Below are 18,612 nucleotides of genomic sequence, written 5' to 3'. Positions count from 1 at the left end.
GCTACTTAGCGAGAATCAACTCAGTGAACAACAGATACCAAGGATGCTGGCTGATGAAGAAGACGAAGTAGCCAATATAAGACTTAGCAGTACAGATAAATGTGGGCTCACTATTTGGCAAGATGACTAAGCCTTATATTGGCTACTTAGCGCGAATCAACTCAGTGAACAACAGATACCAAGGATGCTGGCTGATGAAGAAGACGAAGTAGCCAATATAAGACTTAGCAGTACAGATAAATGTGGGCTCACTATTTGGCAAGCAACCGGTCACAGTTGCCCTGTTTATCTCATGTCTTATAAAAGCTTATTAATGATTTATAAAGTGTTCACAACCTAATTAATAAATCAGTTACAAACTATTCGTAGTCTTATTGTAAGGTGGTACCAGTTCACTTAACCACTGTTTCCTTTGTGCTGTGTTGCATTGGTATCCCAAGTCACAATTGTTATCCCGAACTGCCTGTGGCCTTGGCCAAACGTGCGAATATGAAACAGAGTGTAAATATAGCTCTGTAGCTCATGCTGTTTCCTCCATTGACTCTTGTTAGAAAAACAATGGCATCCTATTATTCACCGGGCCATGATTGAACTGGAAGAAACTAGACTTTACTAACTGTCGGGACATTGTTCAATGCTGCAGTACAGCGGTGTTTGAGAAAAGTTGTGAGGATCTGTGTTTAAACGCTTCAGACAGAAACAATGTAAGGATTCTTTGAGCAGTGTTGTTCTTTCTTGCACTTTCAAATGTGTTTTTTTTCCCATGATAAAAGCTTTCTTGCTCTTTTCTCCCCGTCACGTGTCATTATGAGTCCTCGAGGTCGCCGTGCTGATATTCTATTTTTGGGGCCCGTCAGGCATTGTTTATAAATGTTCCCTAAACTGACGGCAAAAGGTCAGGACTCTGAGAATAACTCCTGTGATATTTAGAAACACCTTTTGTTTCCTGATAGCCCGGCTAGCCGTGATGCTGAGGTAACAAGAGGAGTCAGTTGGCATGGCAACTATCCCTGTGACCTCTCCAGCAATAGTCGCTGCGTAAAGGTCTGTTATGCAATGCGATGATTTAAGGGTCATTGGTTGTTCATACGTGTTGCTTAAGGCATCTTTTGTTTTACGTACAATCACTGGATGCAAGTTGATCATGCATTTTTAAATTTGAACTGAGAAATAGGGCAACATATATCATGTTCTATTTACGTGTATATAGACTTCTTGCATTATTTTTTATTTGTATTTTATTATATAACTATGTTGCATTGTTGGAGGAGTTCGGTTCATAAGAATGTAATTGTCATTTCTACACTGTTGCTTATGTGCATTAAAACCTTTGAATCTTGAACATGGCAAGTTTTTAAAATGTAATTATTGGTATCTTTATAAAGTTATTTGAAGTTAACAATCGTCACAGGGTTGTTGTTATTGTTCATGACTTTCCCATTAAACCAGAATTTGTCCATTTGTGGTATATGTTATACACTTTAAAATAACTCTTAAACAAGAGGATGTTATTTTGACTGCTGATAGAGCAACTAAAATGTTGGCAGAGCCTTGATCGATGCTGAACCATGATACTATTTACAAATCTGTGTCATTAGGATGTTATTTTGTCAGCGTTTTGGTTTATTTAAAGCATAAAACCACTGCAGCTTTTGTTTACTGTATGTTGGGTTTATAACGCTGTAGTGAACCATAAACAGTTTATTCCATTACATGTTAAAGCGCTGTATTCAAAATCAAACAATTAAATGTGAATGTGGTTGTTAAGTAGTTGGCATGCAGAAAGATAACTTTGAGTGCTATATTATCACATGTTAAACTATATTATTAGATCCTTAATACAGGTGCATTTATGAGTAAGTAGCATTTGAGTTGTAGTGTGTCAAATTGCAGCAATCTAAGCACTGTTGCATTGAAGAAATCATGTATATAAAATCTTAACCTGGAAGTAATACAAGACTAAGGACTATTAAATGAATATAGTTGAGTAGACAAAGATAAAGTTTAATGAATTAAAACAATCAAGTACCTAATGTACCCCGCATTACTTTACAACCACTGCATACATAAGCCTACTAACACTATGTTGATATATTTAAACCCTCAGAGTTAATAATACTATCATTTAAAACCAGATCATGTGGTGGACACAGACTTCAGATCAGACAAACCCACTGATTGGCCCAGCCTCAGGAATATCTGCATAAATGATTCACGACAGAGGAAATAGAGCTCAGAGTGGCTGCTGTGTGTGAAGAGCTCGTTGTGGACTGATGTCGCTGCTTTATGTGCAGAGGACCATTCTTCAGACAGGGGGCGGGAGAGAGACTCTTGGAGAGCTGCTCTTCCCCTCAGCTCCACCACAGCGCTGCGTAATCAGGCGGCTCCAGCAGGCTGAGGCGCTCCGAGACACACACTGCGTTTCTTATTGATAAGACTTCTTGGAAGAAGAGCACCGCAAACTACCGTGCTGACAATTCTGATCTGCACTTTTGGACACATCACGGTTAAAAAAAGACCCTCACTTTTGGAAAGAAAGACGTCAGTTGGATATATTGTATTTTTTTTAAACTGGGCATCCTTGGATTAATTGATACTTTCTTAAGGACTGCTTTCTAGGCGAAGTTTGTGACTTGGAAATGTTTGAGTAAATTAGCTGCGACTTGTGTGCAAGGTGGACTAAAAGAAAAAGACTGAAGAACACTTTGACTAAAAATTGGAAGGTTATTATTCATCAGTACTTTGGAGCTTCTTCGTCTTCTTTCATCTTCTTCTTCGGATATTTTCTTCTGAAGAGACAACAGTGGTGCGGACGGACCGTTTACGCGCACGCGGTTCCGCAGGGCGAGCCGCTGTCCCTCCGCGCGCAGTGCTGAGGGGTCCCTCGCGCTTCCATAAATGCCCGGTCCGTCAAAGTGGCTCGAGGCTGGGCAGCAAGATGAGCTCGTGGGTACAGCTGCTGCTCGCGCTGCTGGCGACGTGTCTGCGGTTTGGCGCAGCCGAGGTGAGTTTGCGTCAAAACTGTCGATGTTTTAGAGATGATTCAAGATTTTCAACATATCCTTTGTGCTGGTCCCGTAGGTGCAACATAGAATAAAATAACAATTAAAACTCAAAGAAATGAAACGACCCTTAAAAGCTAGCAAAAGAGAGTAGTGTTTTTTATCATAACATTTAAAGATCAAAGTAAAACATATTTTATTGAGAATTGAGCAGTGAGGGAAGTATTTATATACTTCTTTTAAGTTAAAGTGCTAATACCACATTGTTAAAATACTCTGTTACAGGTAAAAGTCATGCATTTGAAAGTTGACTTGAGTAAAAGTAAGTGTAATCAGCTAAATGTACTCAATAAACGTAGTCTACTAAATACAGAACATTCTAAAAAAACATCGGCTAGTTGATTAATCGACCAAGCTAGTTTATTTTATAACAAAACACAATATTCGTATAACTTTTTTAGTGCAGAAATCTTCATTTGTAAAGTTACTAACGTTATCTGTAAAATGAATGTAGTTAAGTAAAAAATACCATATTTCTCTTTGTATCGTTGTAGTAGAAGTATAAAGTAACAGTAATAAACTACAATTACTTGAGTAAATGTTTGTTAGATTCAAACAATGAAAATGCAGCACAAGCTACGACAGGAAATAGCCTAGCTTTAAAGTATGCTTGCTAAAACAAACTTAGCCTTGCAGTAGCTAGTTGTTCACAAAATGCGTACAAATGACTTTAAATGAAGGGTTTTCACTTGTATCACTTCTATTCTATTCTATTGTATTTCTCTTATTGAGCTAAATTATGAGTAACATCATCAAGACTACAAGGAACAATATATTCAAATCAAGTTTTATTTTTAATTTAGTGCACCTGCTTTAGTCTTATAATACAACCTGTCTTTCCCGTATTGCTTGTGCGTTGGTCGGGATCCTCCCTGCAGAAAATAACTGTTATTCCTCCCATTAACTGGTATAATGAATGAATGGAGGCCCAGGGGCACACACACATGCATGGGGAGGAGGGGGTGATGATCCAGGAAACAGAGGCTGGCTGCCATGAGAAGCTCTTTAGCAGCTGGATGCTCCACGGGGTAAAGTGGATGCTGCTCCAGATGTTGAGTGAGTTCTTAAAGGTCACCTATTATGCAAAATCCACTTTTTCATGTCTTTTCTACATAAACACGTGTCCCCTCTGTGTAAAGAGATTCTGAAAGTTTCAGGAAAAAAGTTTCTCTCTCTTTTTGTCCTGATCCATTTATATAAAAACCTGTCTGAAAATGAGCTGATCAGATTTTGGCCACTTTATGATGTCATAACGATTTTTTGGCTTTTGTAACCATTAGCCAATCACCAACCAAGGTACCCCCCCCCCCCCCCCCTTATCACCTGAATCTCCTCCTACAGTACTTTTCCCACTTTAGTTCCGATATAGTTCCGAAATGTCGCGTTCACACCAAAAAAATCCGGAACTAAAATTAGTTCATGAGAACCTTTTTACCCCCTTTTCCGTCCCTGCTAGAGAGCAGGTACTTCCGTGGGAGAAAAAGGTTCCTATGTCTGATTGGCTGGGCGGAATGCAAACCACGCCCCGTAAAACTCCCAAAAAGTTTTGTGAAGCCGCCATTTTATTATCCTTGCATTAGCATTATTAGCATTAGCATTAGCCCAGCGCACAAACGCAGAGAGACTAACTTATGGCAACACAAAAGAAAACATGGGAGCGGTGGAGATGAGGAGGTGTCGGCGTTCTGGCGATTTACTCGGAAGGCTCCAGGGGACTTCCGGCCGGGGACTTCGGGTGGCAGTATACGCCGTGAAGTTGTTTGCGGCCTGCCAGTAAACCCAAAGCAGAAGAAGAAGAAGTGACGTCAGCGGCTAATTTGCATAATCCTCCCCCAGGGACTTATTCCGGTGTGAACGCGATCTGTACTTAGTTCATGAGAACTAAAGAGTTCTCATGAACTAAGTTCTGATGAACCTTTGTGGGAAAAGTACTGCGGTGTGAAAGCGCCTAATGTGTTATTTTTAACCAAATATCTCTCAGAGGGGCGTGGGGAGGGGCTCCTTATTTTCATCTAAAGTAACAGACAGAGAATCAGCACTTTTGAAACAGGGCTGAAACAGAGGGGATTATGGGATGCTGCAATGATCTGTTTGGTGTTTGGAGCCAAACACTTCAGAGACATGTTTTGTATATATCTGAGACCTATAACATATTGATGAAAAACAGTATAATAGAGGACCTTTAAAGTGAGCAGCATCTTACTGTGATGTGATGCTGCAGAGACCACATGTTAGTCACAGTGGACGACCATGAGATACCACAGTTGTGAGAGATTGTTTTTGACACTCAGGGTGAAATATGTCTTGGAGCCAAGATGACACAGGATCTGGTTGTGGTGTGAAATATTTGTCATGCATCAACACAATGTAAATCACCTGTCTTGCCAGATGTTGAGGGTCTAAAACACTTCAATTATTGATATTTAAGTGCAGAACGCAATGACAATCTTACCTGAAAATGGTGTTGTCTCCATTTAAGTATCAGTAGTTTAAGTGTTTTGTGGCATGGATGTTACCATGAATGAAGACATTGATGATGCCCTGTTTACTTAAGTTTCCACCTCCAGTGAACCACTTCTGCACACATCTGTCAGAGTAATGAACATGCTACGGTGAAATATGCACGCATGATCGATGGGTGAAGTCTGACCGTCTCCTGAGGTCAAACAGGAAGACAAATCTTAACTCAGGGCCCCGTCTAGGTCAAGTGAGTCTTCAAGATAAATGACATTTCAAACATGTTTGCCTCTTTTGCCTAAATGAAGGCTATAGAAGTAGGTCCAGATGCACATTTGATCAGATTATTTTTTGTATTTCTTCTCTGTTTCCGACCCAGGAAGTCAATCTTCACAATGAACCACCAGTGTCAGCCACTTGTGAAACGAAATGGGGTCAAAACACACAGTTAAAAAGTCAGTCATAGGAAGTAGACCTTTAAACAAGTCAGAAAGAGGGCACAACCCTTTGTGAGTAGCATGGTATTGGGACATTTGCAACAAGGTCTTCTGCCAATAGAAGCTTTTAATTAATGGAAAAATATAAACAGTTTTTTGCAGTGTGCCGTCTTAACGTGCGCTTATCCCCCCTTTCATTTACCCCACCTATACAATTAAGTGTATGCATTTACCGTAGCCATGAATGCTTAACATAAAGGTGGATTTCTGGTGGAACACAGCTATGATGGATGACTTGAGATCCCTGTCATCAGCTTGTCTTTGCATTTTATAGCCTCTCTAGGCACCACATGTAAAAAGAAAGCTCACATTTGACAGGCCAGGCGTTTTGAAGGGAGAAAGTTAGCCTTTGAGGTACAAAACCAGGAATTCCCCAAGTCTTACTGGAGTCAGTATGCAAGCTTCAATCACAAACGCTATAAAAAGAACATTATAATAAGAACATTCAACTGTATATACACGTATAGATTCAAGTGTGGACCACCAAAGAGGAATCCAGACATTTAATTTACAGCACAAACTCATCATTATCCTTAATTGCATTAGGCGCCTTTCCAGAGCGTAAATCATGACAAAGGAATTAATTAAAGTCACATTTATTCAGACATTCCAGTTTTGCGCACGTGTAGGCGCAGTTTCAACGAGCACACGTGAAACTCCACACGTGTGCTGCAGCAAACTCTACCCCCTAATTATGAGCCATTAGACGCTCCTCTCCTCCTCCTGCCCACTGCAGCCGGGACCTGGCAGTCCTCAAAACGTCCAACACACCTCCAGGGGACGGGAGCTTGCTTTAGGTGATAAGGGCTGGATTACGTCCAAAAATGGGATCTTTTGGACAATGTAAAATGACAAAAAGTGTACGAGACAATAGGATTTGTCATGATTTTAAAAGAAGAGCGATATTGTACGACAATGAAGGGAGACGTTTGGTTTTATTACACACTTTATAAGAAGTTTTCTGTGCTTTTTAACTGATTGACAGTAGGACTCCACAATTTATCGAAGTTTAGCAACATCATAACATGGACAAGCCCAATACCCACATTGCTATAAGTGCAATATTGGGTAAAAGCAAAACAAATAATCACATATTATCGATTCATGTACTTTTTAATGCAAAAATGGTAGGGCTGTGTTCAGCCTCTCAAATATAGAGATTTTTCCACTTTTTTCTGTCTTAAATTCTATTTAAGTGAAAATCTTAAAGTTTTGGACTGACAAAAAAAGACATCAGGTTGAGAAATCAGGATGTACATTTTTCACTATTTTCTGGCATTTTATTAGACCAAACGATTACCAGATCAATACAGAAAATAATCAAAATGGACAACAATCATTAGTTATAATCAGCCCTGGTTTGATGCCTCGATAAACCCTATCATTCGTTTACGCTCTTGTTTACCTAAGTACAGGTCCTATGACATTCCTCCACAACCTACTATTTTACTATCTTGATACTATTATTTGAGCTTTCTTGATGTGTGTTTACGCATTCTGTCTGTGGATTTTTGAATGTGTTTACATCTGTTTTGTTTATCAGAACCCAAAGTGTTTATTTAGTATTTCCTGCTTAGACACAAATCGTCATGGCAGCAGGCACCACCGTGAACAAAGGCACACATCCTATAATTAACATCAGACACAATTAGCCGAGCAGGCGGCTTTTGCTCCGTTTGGCGAGGGGAAGAAATCACGGTGATGACTCCTGAGGGGACGGACAGCTCAGACATGTGAGCGTAATACAGCAGGCATTTCCCCGTGTATTATTCAACGCTCTGAAAAGCCCGTTAACAATGGGGGAAAGTCAGCGGCGTGCAGTAGAGGCAGGATGAGAATACATGTCCATGCATGGATGGCTGCTTCCTTTGGCTAAAGCCTGCTTCCCGTAGGGATTCATTATACTCTACAGTCCTACACACTGTACCGGACCGGACCTACACTGTTACATTTAATTTACGATGTGTAGTCCTTTACATGTTGTATGGTTCTAAATTGCTGATGTATTTTGATCCTAAGACATTTTAAGGCACATTTTTGTATTTAGAATAAGCCCCTTGAGATGGGTAATCTTGTTCTTGACGGGGTCCTACACAGAAAATAAACTATTAAAGAAACACTAAAGTATCAATGGACAAACACACCACATATTTGACTACTTAAACACACAGAAAAAACAAAAGACAATGTTGTTATAAGATTAAAATCATGCTAGTTATCCCTATTTTCTATACCACTAATCTGATGACATCTTCTTTTTGAACTTTTTGAAATACAATTTAAAGCCAGTAGTAGTAGCCAAAGACAGATGTTCATTAATGTAATTTTAAACATGCAAATTTGTCCTAAAATAGGAGATGACATTAGCTTAACATACCAGAGGATGTCTAAGATAACATTTTAGAAGGTCAATTATTCCAGTCAGAGGTAGCCTTAAACATAAAAGCTTGTTTTCCTGATGCTAGTAATAAAGAAGAACACTTAGGCAGAGTGTCTCCTTAGAGAAGTTGAGTCCTACAGTTTTAAGGAAGCGAGAAAGTGGATCCTTTGAAATCTAAACTGTCTTATAGTGGGAGAAGGCCAGTTTAATCTAACATATAATGTCCAATGATGAGTATGAAAGAGGCTTTAAACACAAAGAAATACAAATGCTATTACACAGCATCAAGCAGGGAAAGATTAGAGATCAGATATGAGTTCATATTGTATCTGTTGGTCCTATAGTCTGTCCACATTGGCTGCTTTGAGTCCATCTTCATTGGTTCCTTGTCACCATGCGGCAGCAAATGAAGCACGTCCACAGCATTTAAAGCAACGTGAGGAAGTTTCTCGACCCATGTCTGATCCTTGTCCATTTTAACCCGTCTTTTATTCATCTATTATCCCAGTTTTCTTCTTCAGATGCACCTCCCTTCTCCATCTCCTCTTCTCCATATCACTCCTTCCCCCACTTCCTGACTCCTTCCTGGCTCCTTTGACCCCTAAATGTTAGCAGATGAGAAGACACAACGCCAATAGTCATTCACCCTGCTCTTAGTGACCATTGTGTGTCCGCTTTGGTTAATACCCCCCTCCTGCCCATTAATGACTGGGGGGGTTAAACCCACACCCACTCCATAGAGTCACCATGTAGAGCTGTTGTTGCTTGGTGTGGTGGTATTGGATAATTTGGTGTGTTGTTTAAGCACTAAGTGTTATCTTATCCTGGTGTTATTTACAACAAAGACAACTTGACATTAATTTCCCTACTATTAAGTTTCCTGTTGTGACACAGCCTCATATTGTTTATAGCTTCCATGTTATAAAAACTCCATAGTTTAGCAGGAATGACTCATGAATCAGCATTTTACATCTTCCGGCTAGCTTGTCTCAAAGTCAGAGGTTTTAAAAAAAGAAAATTAACTGTTTTTTTTTTTACAAATCAAGACATATCCTGTGACATAGGACTTTTCCATTCAAATGACAAATAATACAATGGTAAAACAGAATATGAAATAAAATAAAGTAAAAAAAAATTGTTACAAGTAAAAATAAGGAAATAAATAAGATAATTATAAAAATTTTATTAATAATAGTAAAGTAAATAAAAATAAATAAAAGCATTTTACAGAAGTTTTTTTAAACATGTTCTTTGTCAGATGCCTGGAATAAATTCTGTGGTTAATGTCAGTTTACGAGACTTTTGGGAAGTTTTGTCCTACGACCAAAAATATGTCAGTAAAGATCCCACTGTTGAAATAAACTAACAATAATAGTTGTTATGTTTGTATCAAAAGTCAATTTGCACAGCGGGGTTTGGGTTTCTTATAGAACAAATGCAATTTTATTTTCATTTTGATCACCTCTAGTTCCTCAAGTCAAGCCTACACCCCACACACACACACACACACACACACACACACACACACACACACACACACACACCACACACACACACACACACACACACACACACACACACACACACACACACACACACACACACACACACACACACACACACACACACACACACACTGAGACCCCATTGCAGACGTGCTGCGGTGCTCTTCCCTTTCCTCAGAGGAATTGTTTGGAGAACTCTGTGATGTTTGATGCAGGATGAATTCCGGGTGGGAAATACTCAAATAGATGTTCTTATTGTCTCATGCACGGCTGACAAACTCAATGGTTGTGTCTCTATTTCCCAGACCCATGTTCCAGAGTAATATGTTTGATTTCCTTCTGGTGTGTTTCAGGGGGATCCTCTGCCTGCAGCCCTGGTGGAGCTGGTTAGAAACAGCCCCATCTCCTCCATAGAGGACCTCCAGCTGCTGCTGCTCTCTGACTCCGTAGGTAAAGACCAGCAACTTCTGATATTTCATACAATATGGGTGTGTGAGAATGGTGTTTAACCTTTGGCCTAGTGAGTATCCTTTCAAAAGTGCTTTGAAATCAAATAAAAACAGCAGTGTCAATACAGTTGCAAGTGAAATGTTTTGTAATGCACGAGTCAACGCGTTCCATGCTCTCTTGAGAAATCTAATGTACAAATTCATCTGTCGACTGAATGTTTCTCATAACTAACTTCAAATCCGTGTCTCAGTACAGTCACCTCTGTGGAAACATTGGTATAACTGCCTTTTTTTATTTATATTTGAGTGTTGTATGTCTTTTATGAATTGACCTAGAGTCTCTTTAAATAAAGCTGATGAATACACAAGGTAATAAATGAAGGCCAGTGAACAAACACAATATGCTGATTTGTGATTGTATCATAAATGCAGGCGCTCATATTTTGAGATTATATTCTAATTGCAGAAACTTGTAATCAAGTGTTCACTCAATAAAAGATCAAATGTGCACAGTAAAGCAATGATAACCTACAAATAAACATGGCAACAAGTTGTTACTTTTCTACCATAATTGTGACTAGTAAACATCACCAGTAATAAAACCAAGTCTGACAAACAAGTGGAGTCACAAGGAGCAGGGGGAACACAACATATGGTCTTAGAAACACACAAACACACACAAAAATACACCCATGCAATACATACTTAAGCTATATCTAAGTCTCTATTTCTCCTTTTGACATGTTCTTAAGCACCCTCACATGTGACGTTAACCCCCCCCCCCCCCACACTTCTTTGTTTCTCCCTCTCCCCTCCACATGCCAGTTTTTCAGCTCCCGTTTTGTCTCCGTACATCCAGAGGGCGCTATAAGGCCTCAGAACACAATATGCACCGCATGCCATAAACACCATTCATAAATCACTTGCTGTGTTTACACAAGTCATAGGCTGTGCTTGTTTATTGTTTTGTCTCAGATGAGGAGGACGGGACTTCTGCAGCGAACGGAGGCCACAGACTACCAAGGAGCCTCGGTAAGATAAGCCCCCCCCCCCCCCCCCCCCACCTTCCTTATATAATTTAAAACGCCTTTTTGTTGCACTAAATATGTGAATTCATAGTAAATTATGAGATCCAAAGATCCTCACTGCTATAAGTTCTTTGGATCTTGACAAACACAACCTCATGGTATGGTCTTAAGGTTAAATATGTGTGCATTCAAACCCATAAATAGTTTATTAGAAGGTGGTAGTGCTGATGTGGAGGATTCCTGATTTTCCTCATGACATGTAAAGTACTCCATCCTCATTAGTAAAGGACTGCCCTTCCTGGGAGTTGATTGATGTGACAAGTTTGGCTTTAGTGACACGGTCAAATCCTCCCCATTAACCTTTTTGATAAAACAGATGTCTGAATAACTGAACACCAGTCTACCTCAGTCTGCGTGGCTTCCCTCCTGCATGAGGAGATACTAATACCCTTCATCAATCATCATGTAGAATATGTTTCATATGTTATCTGTGTACGTCAAACAGTTGCAGGAAAATGTCCTCCTGTTTGATAAGAGGAAGCTGTAGCATGTCTACTCATTTGGAATGCATGAGTTTCATATTATAATCCCACTGCTTGCTTCTGCTTTGCATCAGCTAGAAACAGGCTTTAGTGGATGCCGCGGTGCTAATGCAGGACAGTTGAGCTGCATGAGTCAAAAGTCACTTTGTATTAAACCAATTGGGCTTCAATGGTGAGAGCTACTTATCTCACTATATACATGTGTCAAAAATGGAAGGAATGTGACTGAAAGAGATACAAAGTGAACACAAAGAGCAACCACTTAGACCAGGGGTCGGCAACCCGCGGCTCTCTTTAAGCCCTCTGCTCTGGCTCCCTTGAGCTTAGACAAAGATAAGAAGGAAATAAAATTAAAATATTTGTAGGACTATTTATATTTTGTTGCACGGTTGAAAATGTTTGGTATCTTGTATTTTGAGGTGATACTGTGACACATAAAAAAAAAAAAAAAACGGTTTTAATTAGGTCAACTAAAATATGCGTCACATCCTGCTACGGTCCCGCGCCAGCGCCTTTTCTTGCAGGCGAATAACCTGACCCCCGGCTCGATGAGCGAACTATGGATACATCAAAGAAAAGAAAAGTATCAAAGGAACACAGAGGGTTTAATTCTGCGTGGTTAGAGTTATCTGCTTTCACAGCAAACGATGCTGGCTTACCGGGATGTTTGATATGTGGAGAGAAGTTGTCAAAGGTGCTGCAGCCTTTACGTATTGGAGGAAAAACACGGAAGAGGAAGACAGCTGACGACCTTCAGTCATAATTCAACCAGTTAACTCTTTTCAGGGTGCAGCTATATGTTTTATTTATTTCAAAGTGGGCCCATTTTAATTATATTAATTGTATTCAAATGTGCAGAGGACTCCCCAAGTGCTGTGTGGATTTATTTTAAAGTTGGCCTGTGTATTTTTTAAAATTCTCCTGACCACAAAAAGCCGAAAAACGACTGAAAAAATGCACAAAACTACCACTAAGATACGCAAAATGACAAAAAAGAGATACAAAGCAACCACAAAGTGCATAAAAACATCCAAAATGAGATGTAAAAAAAGTAAATAGGAGAAATTACAAAGAATGTATGCAAGGTGACGACAAAAAACAACAGAATTACAACAGAAAGACAGAAAACAACATGAGATGTAAAACAACCACAAAGAGATACAACATGCCTAAAACGAATGCATAATGAGTTTGTTCCTGTGCTGCCAACCAATTGTTTCATATTCCTTCCACGCTCACACTCATCTCTCGTCCCTCAGACGCCCAGCCGGCGCAGCAGGCTCTGTGTAAAGTTCGGACAGAAGTGGTGGAGGTCACCAGGGCGATGTTGGACCGCAGCAACGCCAACTTCCTGTTATGGCCGCCCTGCGTGGAGGTGCAGCGCTGCTCCGGCTGCTGCAACACCAAGAGCATGCACTGCGTCCCCGTGGCAACGCACACCAGACGCCTGCAGGTAAACAACCACACAGGACACAAATATCCAAACATTTAAACAATAATATGGTGGAAAGACCGTTATCCCCTCTGACTGTCATCTTATTACTCAAATCGGGCACCCGACACTTTTTTGCACTAATTTGTACATTCTCAAAGATATTGAATTGACTGTTATTTTGTATATATTGATTGCTGTGCTTTTATTTAGGTCTTAATGTGTGCATATGTATAAATGTGTCTGTTGATTGTGTATATATAGGATATACATATTTGCATACATATTTTTATATATGTTTGTTTTTGTATTTGGGATTGTGAGTGGGTATTTCGATCTCTCTGTCTGTACACGCAAACTGAAAGATTGACAATAAAGTTAACTTTGAACTTTTGATTATCTTACTCTCTAGGTCATGAAGATTGAGTATGTCAACAAAAGGCCAACTTACGCTAAAGCCGTGGTGTCGGTGGTGGATCACGTAGAGTGCCGATGTCAGCAGGCTCCACGTCTCCCTCCGCCAAAGAAAAAATCCTCTCGCAGACAACACAACCACCAGCACCAAAACCAGACACTCAGCCAAGGACACGGACAGGTACATTGCATTTGTGTACTGGATGTACTGCTTTAGATCATGACTGAATATTAGGCTGTAGTTGTACACAAAGTCATAAGGGTGTGACCACAAGAAAAGAGCCTTCTTCTGCTCAGAGTATCCAACAAACCTCAATACACAACTGCAACTCTAAGCACTTTTATAAGTAATCTGGACAAAGAATGTATACAAATGTATGCATGGACCAACTTATGATCTTAAAACCTGCTTGTAGACATCGTAACTATTGCTCAATACTTCTTGGACCCTCACAATAAAAGTAATTGTTCCTTTGTGGATAACCTTTTCTATTGCAAACCAAACAGAAGAGTTGAGTTCCTATGGTTTTCATCTCTAGATTGTTGTTACATGTAGTATCTAGCAATTGGAAATGCCAAATGCAGTTTCCCCCTATTTCCACGAAAGTGACAAATATTTGTGAATCAGCTCTTTGATATTGATCCGCTCCCGAATGTAATGTTTTTTTTTACATTAAAGGTGGGCTAGGTAAGTTTGAGAAACCGGCTCGAGATACACTTTTTGTTATATTCCATGGAATGCTCTTAACATCCCGATAGCAATGAATATCTTAAGTGCTTTGACAAAAAATCCATAAAAGAATGTCATCTGTGGAAGCTGTAATACTGTAAAAAGCACGACCGGCCCAGCTAAAATAACTGGATGGCCTACCTGCCTGTCAGCCTGCCATCTGTGCACAAAATTATCTCGTGCCCTCATTGGTCATGTGCGCGTTCGTGTGTGTTGGAGGAGGGGCTCTGTAAGGAAGTGGCAGATTTTCTCCGGTTGTGTATTTTCAAATTCTAGCGATCTCGAGCCGGTTTCTCAAACTTACCTACCCTACCTTTAAGTTGAATGAAAAACAAGCCAGTAGTTTTTTAGCAATCTTATTATGACAACCAAAAACATACCCTCCTTTGGTTGGTTTGATTTTAAAGTGTAGTTTTGGACTTCAGATATTTTACATAACAAATACATTCTACTCATTAACACCCTTTTATGTGACTAGTCATTTTAATGCATTTAGATAAGATAGTATAGGATTTTGGTTGGGCATCAATGGACCAAACTGGAACATTTGAATTGAATTGTGTTTCCTTTCATTGTCCAAGGTCAAGGTGCACTCCAAAGATGACCTCCATCAGTGGGATGAGCTGAAGCAGACCCAGAGGGCCCACCTGGAGGACCTGCTGGAGCAGCACTGGAGCCCCAGGGGAGACACCTTCACCGAGCCTGGGGAGGGGTACAGCCTGGCTGGGGAGGAGGCACCTCGCTCTGGAGAGGCTCTGCTTTTTGCTCCACACTGGACACATAACTCCACCAGGCTGCATGGGACCAAAGACCAGACGGAGAACATGGAGAGGAAGAACGCTGGGGTCTCAGATGGCAACAAGACAATGGATAATGTTGGTGTTGAGGAGAAGAACGAGTTGGTAGAAGGTGGGGAGGGGTTGCTGCGAAACAGTACAGAAGGGAATCAGGAAAACAGGAATCCATTACGGCGAGACGACCCTCTGTCCAAGACCCAGACGGGTGGTTCCTCTCACGCCGTTACTCACAATCAAGAAGCCAAATTCAGTCCCACTGAGGTGCCTAACGAGAGAGTTTGGACCCGGTTCAGACCGACCAAAGAGCCGAATCCAGATCCTCGAGAACTGGCGAGACGGAGAGACAATGACACTCCTGAGGAGGTGCAGATATTACAGAGTGAGGAGGAGAGACTGCAGCAGGAGAGGAAGGAGCTGCTGCTTCTCCACAAGAGGCTGGACCAGGAGAAGGAGATTCTGAGGCAGCAGCAGGTGAAACGTGAAGAGGAGGAGAGGCAGAAAGAAAAGGATCTGCAGCATCACCTGCATGGCAAGCATCATCATCATCACCTGCATACAACAACACAGAAACCAGGTGAGAGATGGTATTGAATACTGGGGGGTCAAAAAAAACAACTTAATAGCCGCGTTCACACCGGAGTACTTTTCACCGTACTTTTCGCGTTTAGTTCCGTTAGTACCCCTTCACGCGTTCACACCAAAAAGAGCACTTAATTTCGGGAACTTTTACCCCCATTTTTAGTGCCTGCTGAGAGATGGTACTTTCCTGGGGGAGAAAAGTGCCCCAGTTCTGATTGGCTGGGCGAATTGCAAACCACGCCCCGTACAACTCTGTACTCTCTATGTTTTGTAGAGCCGCCATTTTATTATCCTGGCATTAGCATTATTAGCATTAGCATTCGCCCAGTGCACAAACGCAGAGAGACTAACTTATGGCAACACAAAATAAAACATGGGAGCGGTGGAGATGAGGAGGTGTCGGTGTTCTGGCGATTTACTCGGAAGGCTTCAGTAGAAGCTGCTGGGAGTCCCAGCAGCTTCTACTGAAGCCAGTCCCCAACTCCGGGGACTTCCGGCCGGGGACTCCGGGTGGCAGTATACGCCGTGAAGTTGTTTGCTGCCTGCCAGTAAACCCAAAGCAGAAGAAGACGAAGTGACGTCAGCGGCTCATTTGCGTAATCTTCCCTCAGGGAAAAGTACTCCGGTGTGAACGCGATCTGTACTAAATGCCCTGGTGTAATAACTGCCGGGGCACTGAGTGCCGGCACTAAATACGGCAAAGTACTTGGTGTGAACGCGCCTATAGAGTAAAATGAAGTACTTAAAGATAACTAAATGGTTTCTCTGTTGTTTCGGTAACAGTTTTTATTACGAGAACTTTCCCAATAAAAGAGATCCAAAAGAGAAAAACGTATATTTGTTGTGTTTTAAAAATGCTATGCTAATGCTATTTTCACAGCAACAACAACATCTACGACTACCACAAGGTCTCCATCGGCTCCAACGGGCCCCAGACCCCCCGCCCGTCCACGGAAACGGATGAGGAAGAATCGCAAAAGAATCAGCAAGAAAGCTATGAGGGCTATGCTAATGTAGAGCTAGGAATAAAGCCAGGTGAGTTCACCGAACATTCAAATGAACATTATTTTATTTCTTATTCTGTTCTTGTACATATCGTATTCTATTTACATGAATATAGACTTTTTGCACTACTTTTTATTTTGTATTTTATTATATATGTTGCATTGTTGGAGGAGCTCAAGTCATAAGATTTCCATTGCCATTTCTACACTGTAGCTTTGAGCATATGACAATAAAACCTTTGAATCTTGAAAACAAGAAAAAAGTTTGCAAATGTAATGATGATCCAAAGATATTTCTATTTCCTGTTAAAAGTATGTTTACTATTTCTTCTCTAGGGACACAAGGTGAACTTGGTGTATTTCGTGGATCCAGAGGTGAAGCGCAGTGACTTCCTTCATATAAGTATTTATTCACTTGTCAGTAACCTGCTCGTCCTGCTCCTCCGTAACACTACTAATGACTGTCTGGTGAACCTGTAACGACACGTGTGTGGAGTCAGACGAGGGTGAGAAGAAAAAGGAATATAAATAAAAAAGGTGGAGACGGCTAAAGACTTGGCGGCTTGCCTCTACGATGACAGTCGCTGGTAGGAAGTAACACACGGCACCCGAAGACTGAGAACAAGTGGGGGACTGAAACTGCATCGCTGTAGAGCTGAGGACAAAAGTGCAATCTCGAAACTCTTCTGAAAACCGTGTTTTGATATCAACCGAGAGAAGCTGCACTTACATGTTGACACAGTCGCTACGGGGTTCAAATGACAAAGTGTGTTGCTGAAAGACTTCTTTTTGATAACACAACCAGGACGGACAACAATGTGCATTTGGTGGAAGAATGGACATATAAATGGACTTTTGTGTCATTGAGAGACAATCATCAATAGATCGTAAAAACAAGTGACTAAAATGAGCAGTATTTCCTTTTTGATAGATCATGGGAACAGAGAGCTGTGTAAATGTACCGTCAGAAGCATGATATCATTTTTTCGCTCCGTAAAACAGCGATGGTCTCTCTCGTCTAACCATATTTAATTATGTTTAACACACTGGAATTACACTGAAGCGATTAGAGGACAAAAACATCAAATGTTGCATTTTTTAAATCTCATCCCAGGTGAAGAAAAAGGTGCTATCTGAACACGAGGGGTAGCGTTACGCCTGTGACCTGACGCTGTGCTATGTTTCTTATTTATTTATCTCTGCCATTACTGTGGATTAACTTTTTTTATACTTTAAATACTGCAAGACAATATGAGATATGTTACTATGCTTTGTGATGACTAGGTGGTTCTAACAGGATCATGCAGGGTTTAACTTCTATTTCAGTGTTTGCTTTAGTGCATCTCGAAACATGTATTTGTTCCTCTATTCGATAAAGACTTGTTACTTTCCCAATCACATTCCTTTAAATCTCTCAAAAGGGTAAAGAAACACCTACCTACGAAACATTTCCCTTCAAGCGCCCGCCCTGTATTTGTTTAAATAATCGAAATCACATCATTTTTGACATTTCAATTACAGAAAACTAAAAGAGTCAACACAAGTAAATGAAAAGTCCCTTATTTGGAAAGCAAAAAGCCAAACATTGCCAATGTAGATATTATTTGTGTCTCCTTTCTAATTCCATTAGTAACAACCAGTAGAAACTCTCTGGCGATGCCAAACATCTTAAAGTGGACCTGTCATGCTATATTTGAATAATATAGTGTAGGACCATACCTATATAAGGCATATTT

The 18,612-nt window shown here is 40.6% G+C and overlaps 1 protein-coding gene across 1 annotated transcript; it reads left to right on the top strand.

Annotated features, from left to right (window-relative positions):
• The first annotated feature begins 2,351 nt into the window (after positions 1–2,351).
• pdgfbb (platelet-derived growth factor beta polypeptide b) lies at positions 2,352–18,612 on the top strand. The gene is made up of 8 exons (XM_034144213.1): positions 2,352–3,004; positions 10,255–10,351; positions 11,326–11,382; positions 13,180–13,373; positions 13,765–13,947; positions 15,078–15,867; positions 16,753–16,907; positions 17,213–18,612. Exons 1-7 carry the CDS (start codon positions 2,939–2,941, stop codon positions 16,887–16,889), a joined length of 1,524 nt encoding a protein of 507 aa, XP_034000104.1. The 5' UTR covers positions 2,352–2,938; the 3' UTR covers positions 16,890–16,907; positions 17,213–18,612.

Source organism: Trematomus bernacchii, unplaced genomic scaffold (genome assembly GCF_902827165.1).
Source record: "Trematomus bernacchii unplaced genomic scaffold, fTreBer1.1, whole genome shotgun sequence".
NCBI lineage: Eukaryota > Metazoa > Chordata > Actinopteri > Perciformes > Nototheniidae > Trematomus > Trematomus bernacchii.
Note: the sequence above shows the minus strand (reverse complement) of the source record. Positions and strands in the feature narration are given on the sequence as shown.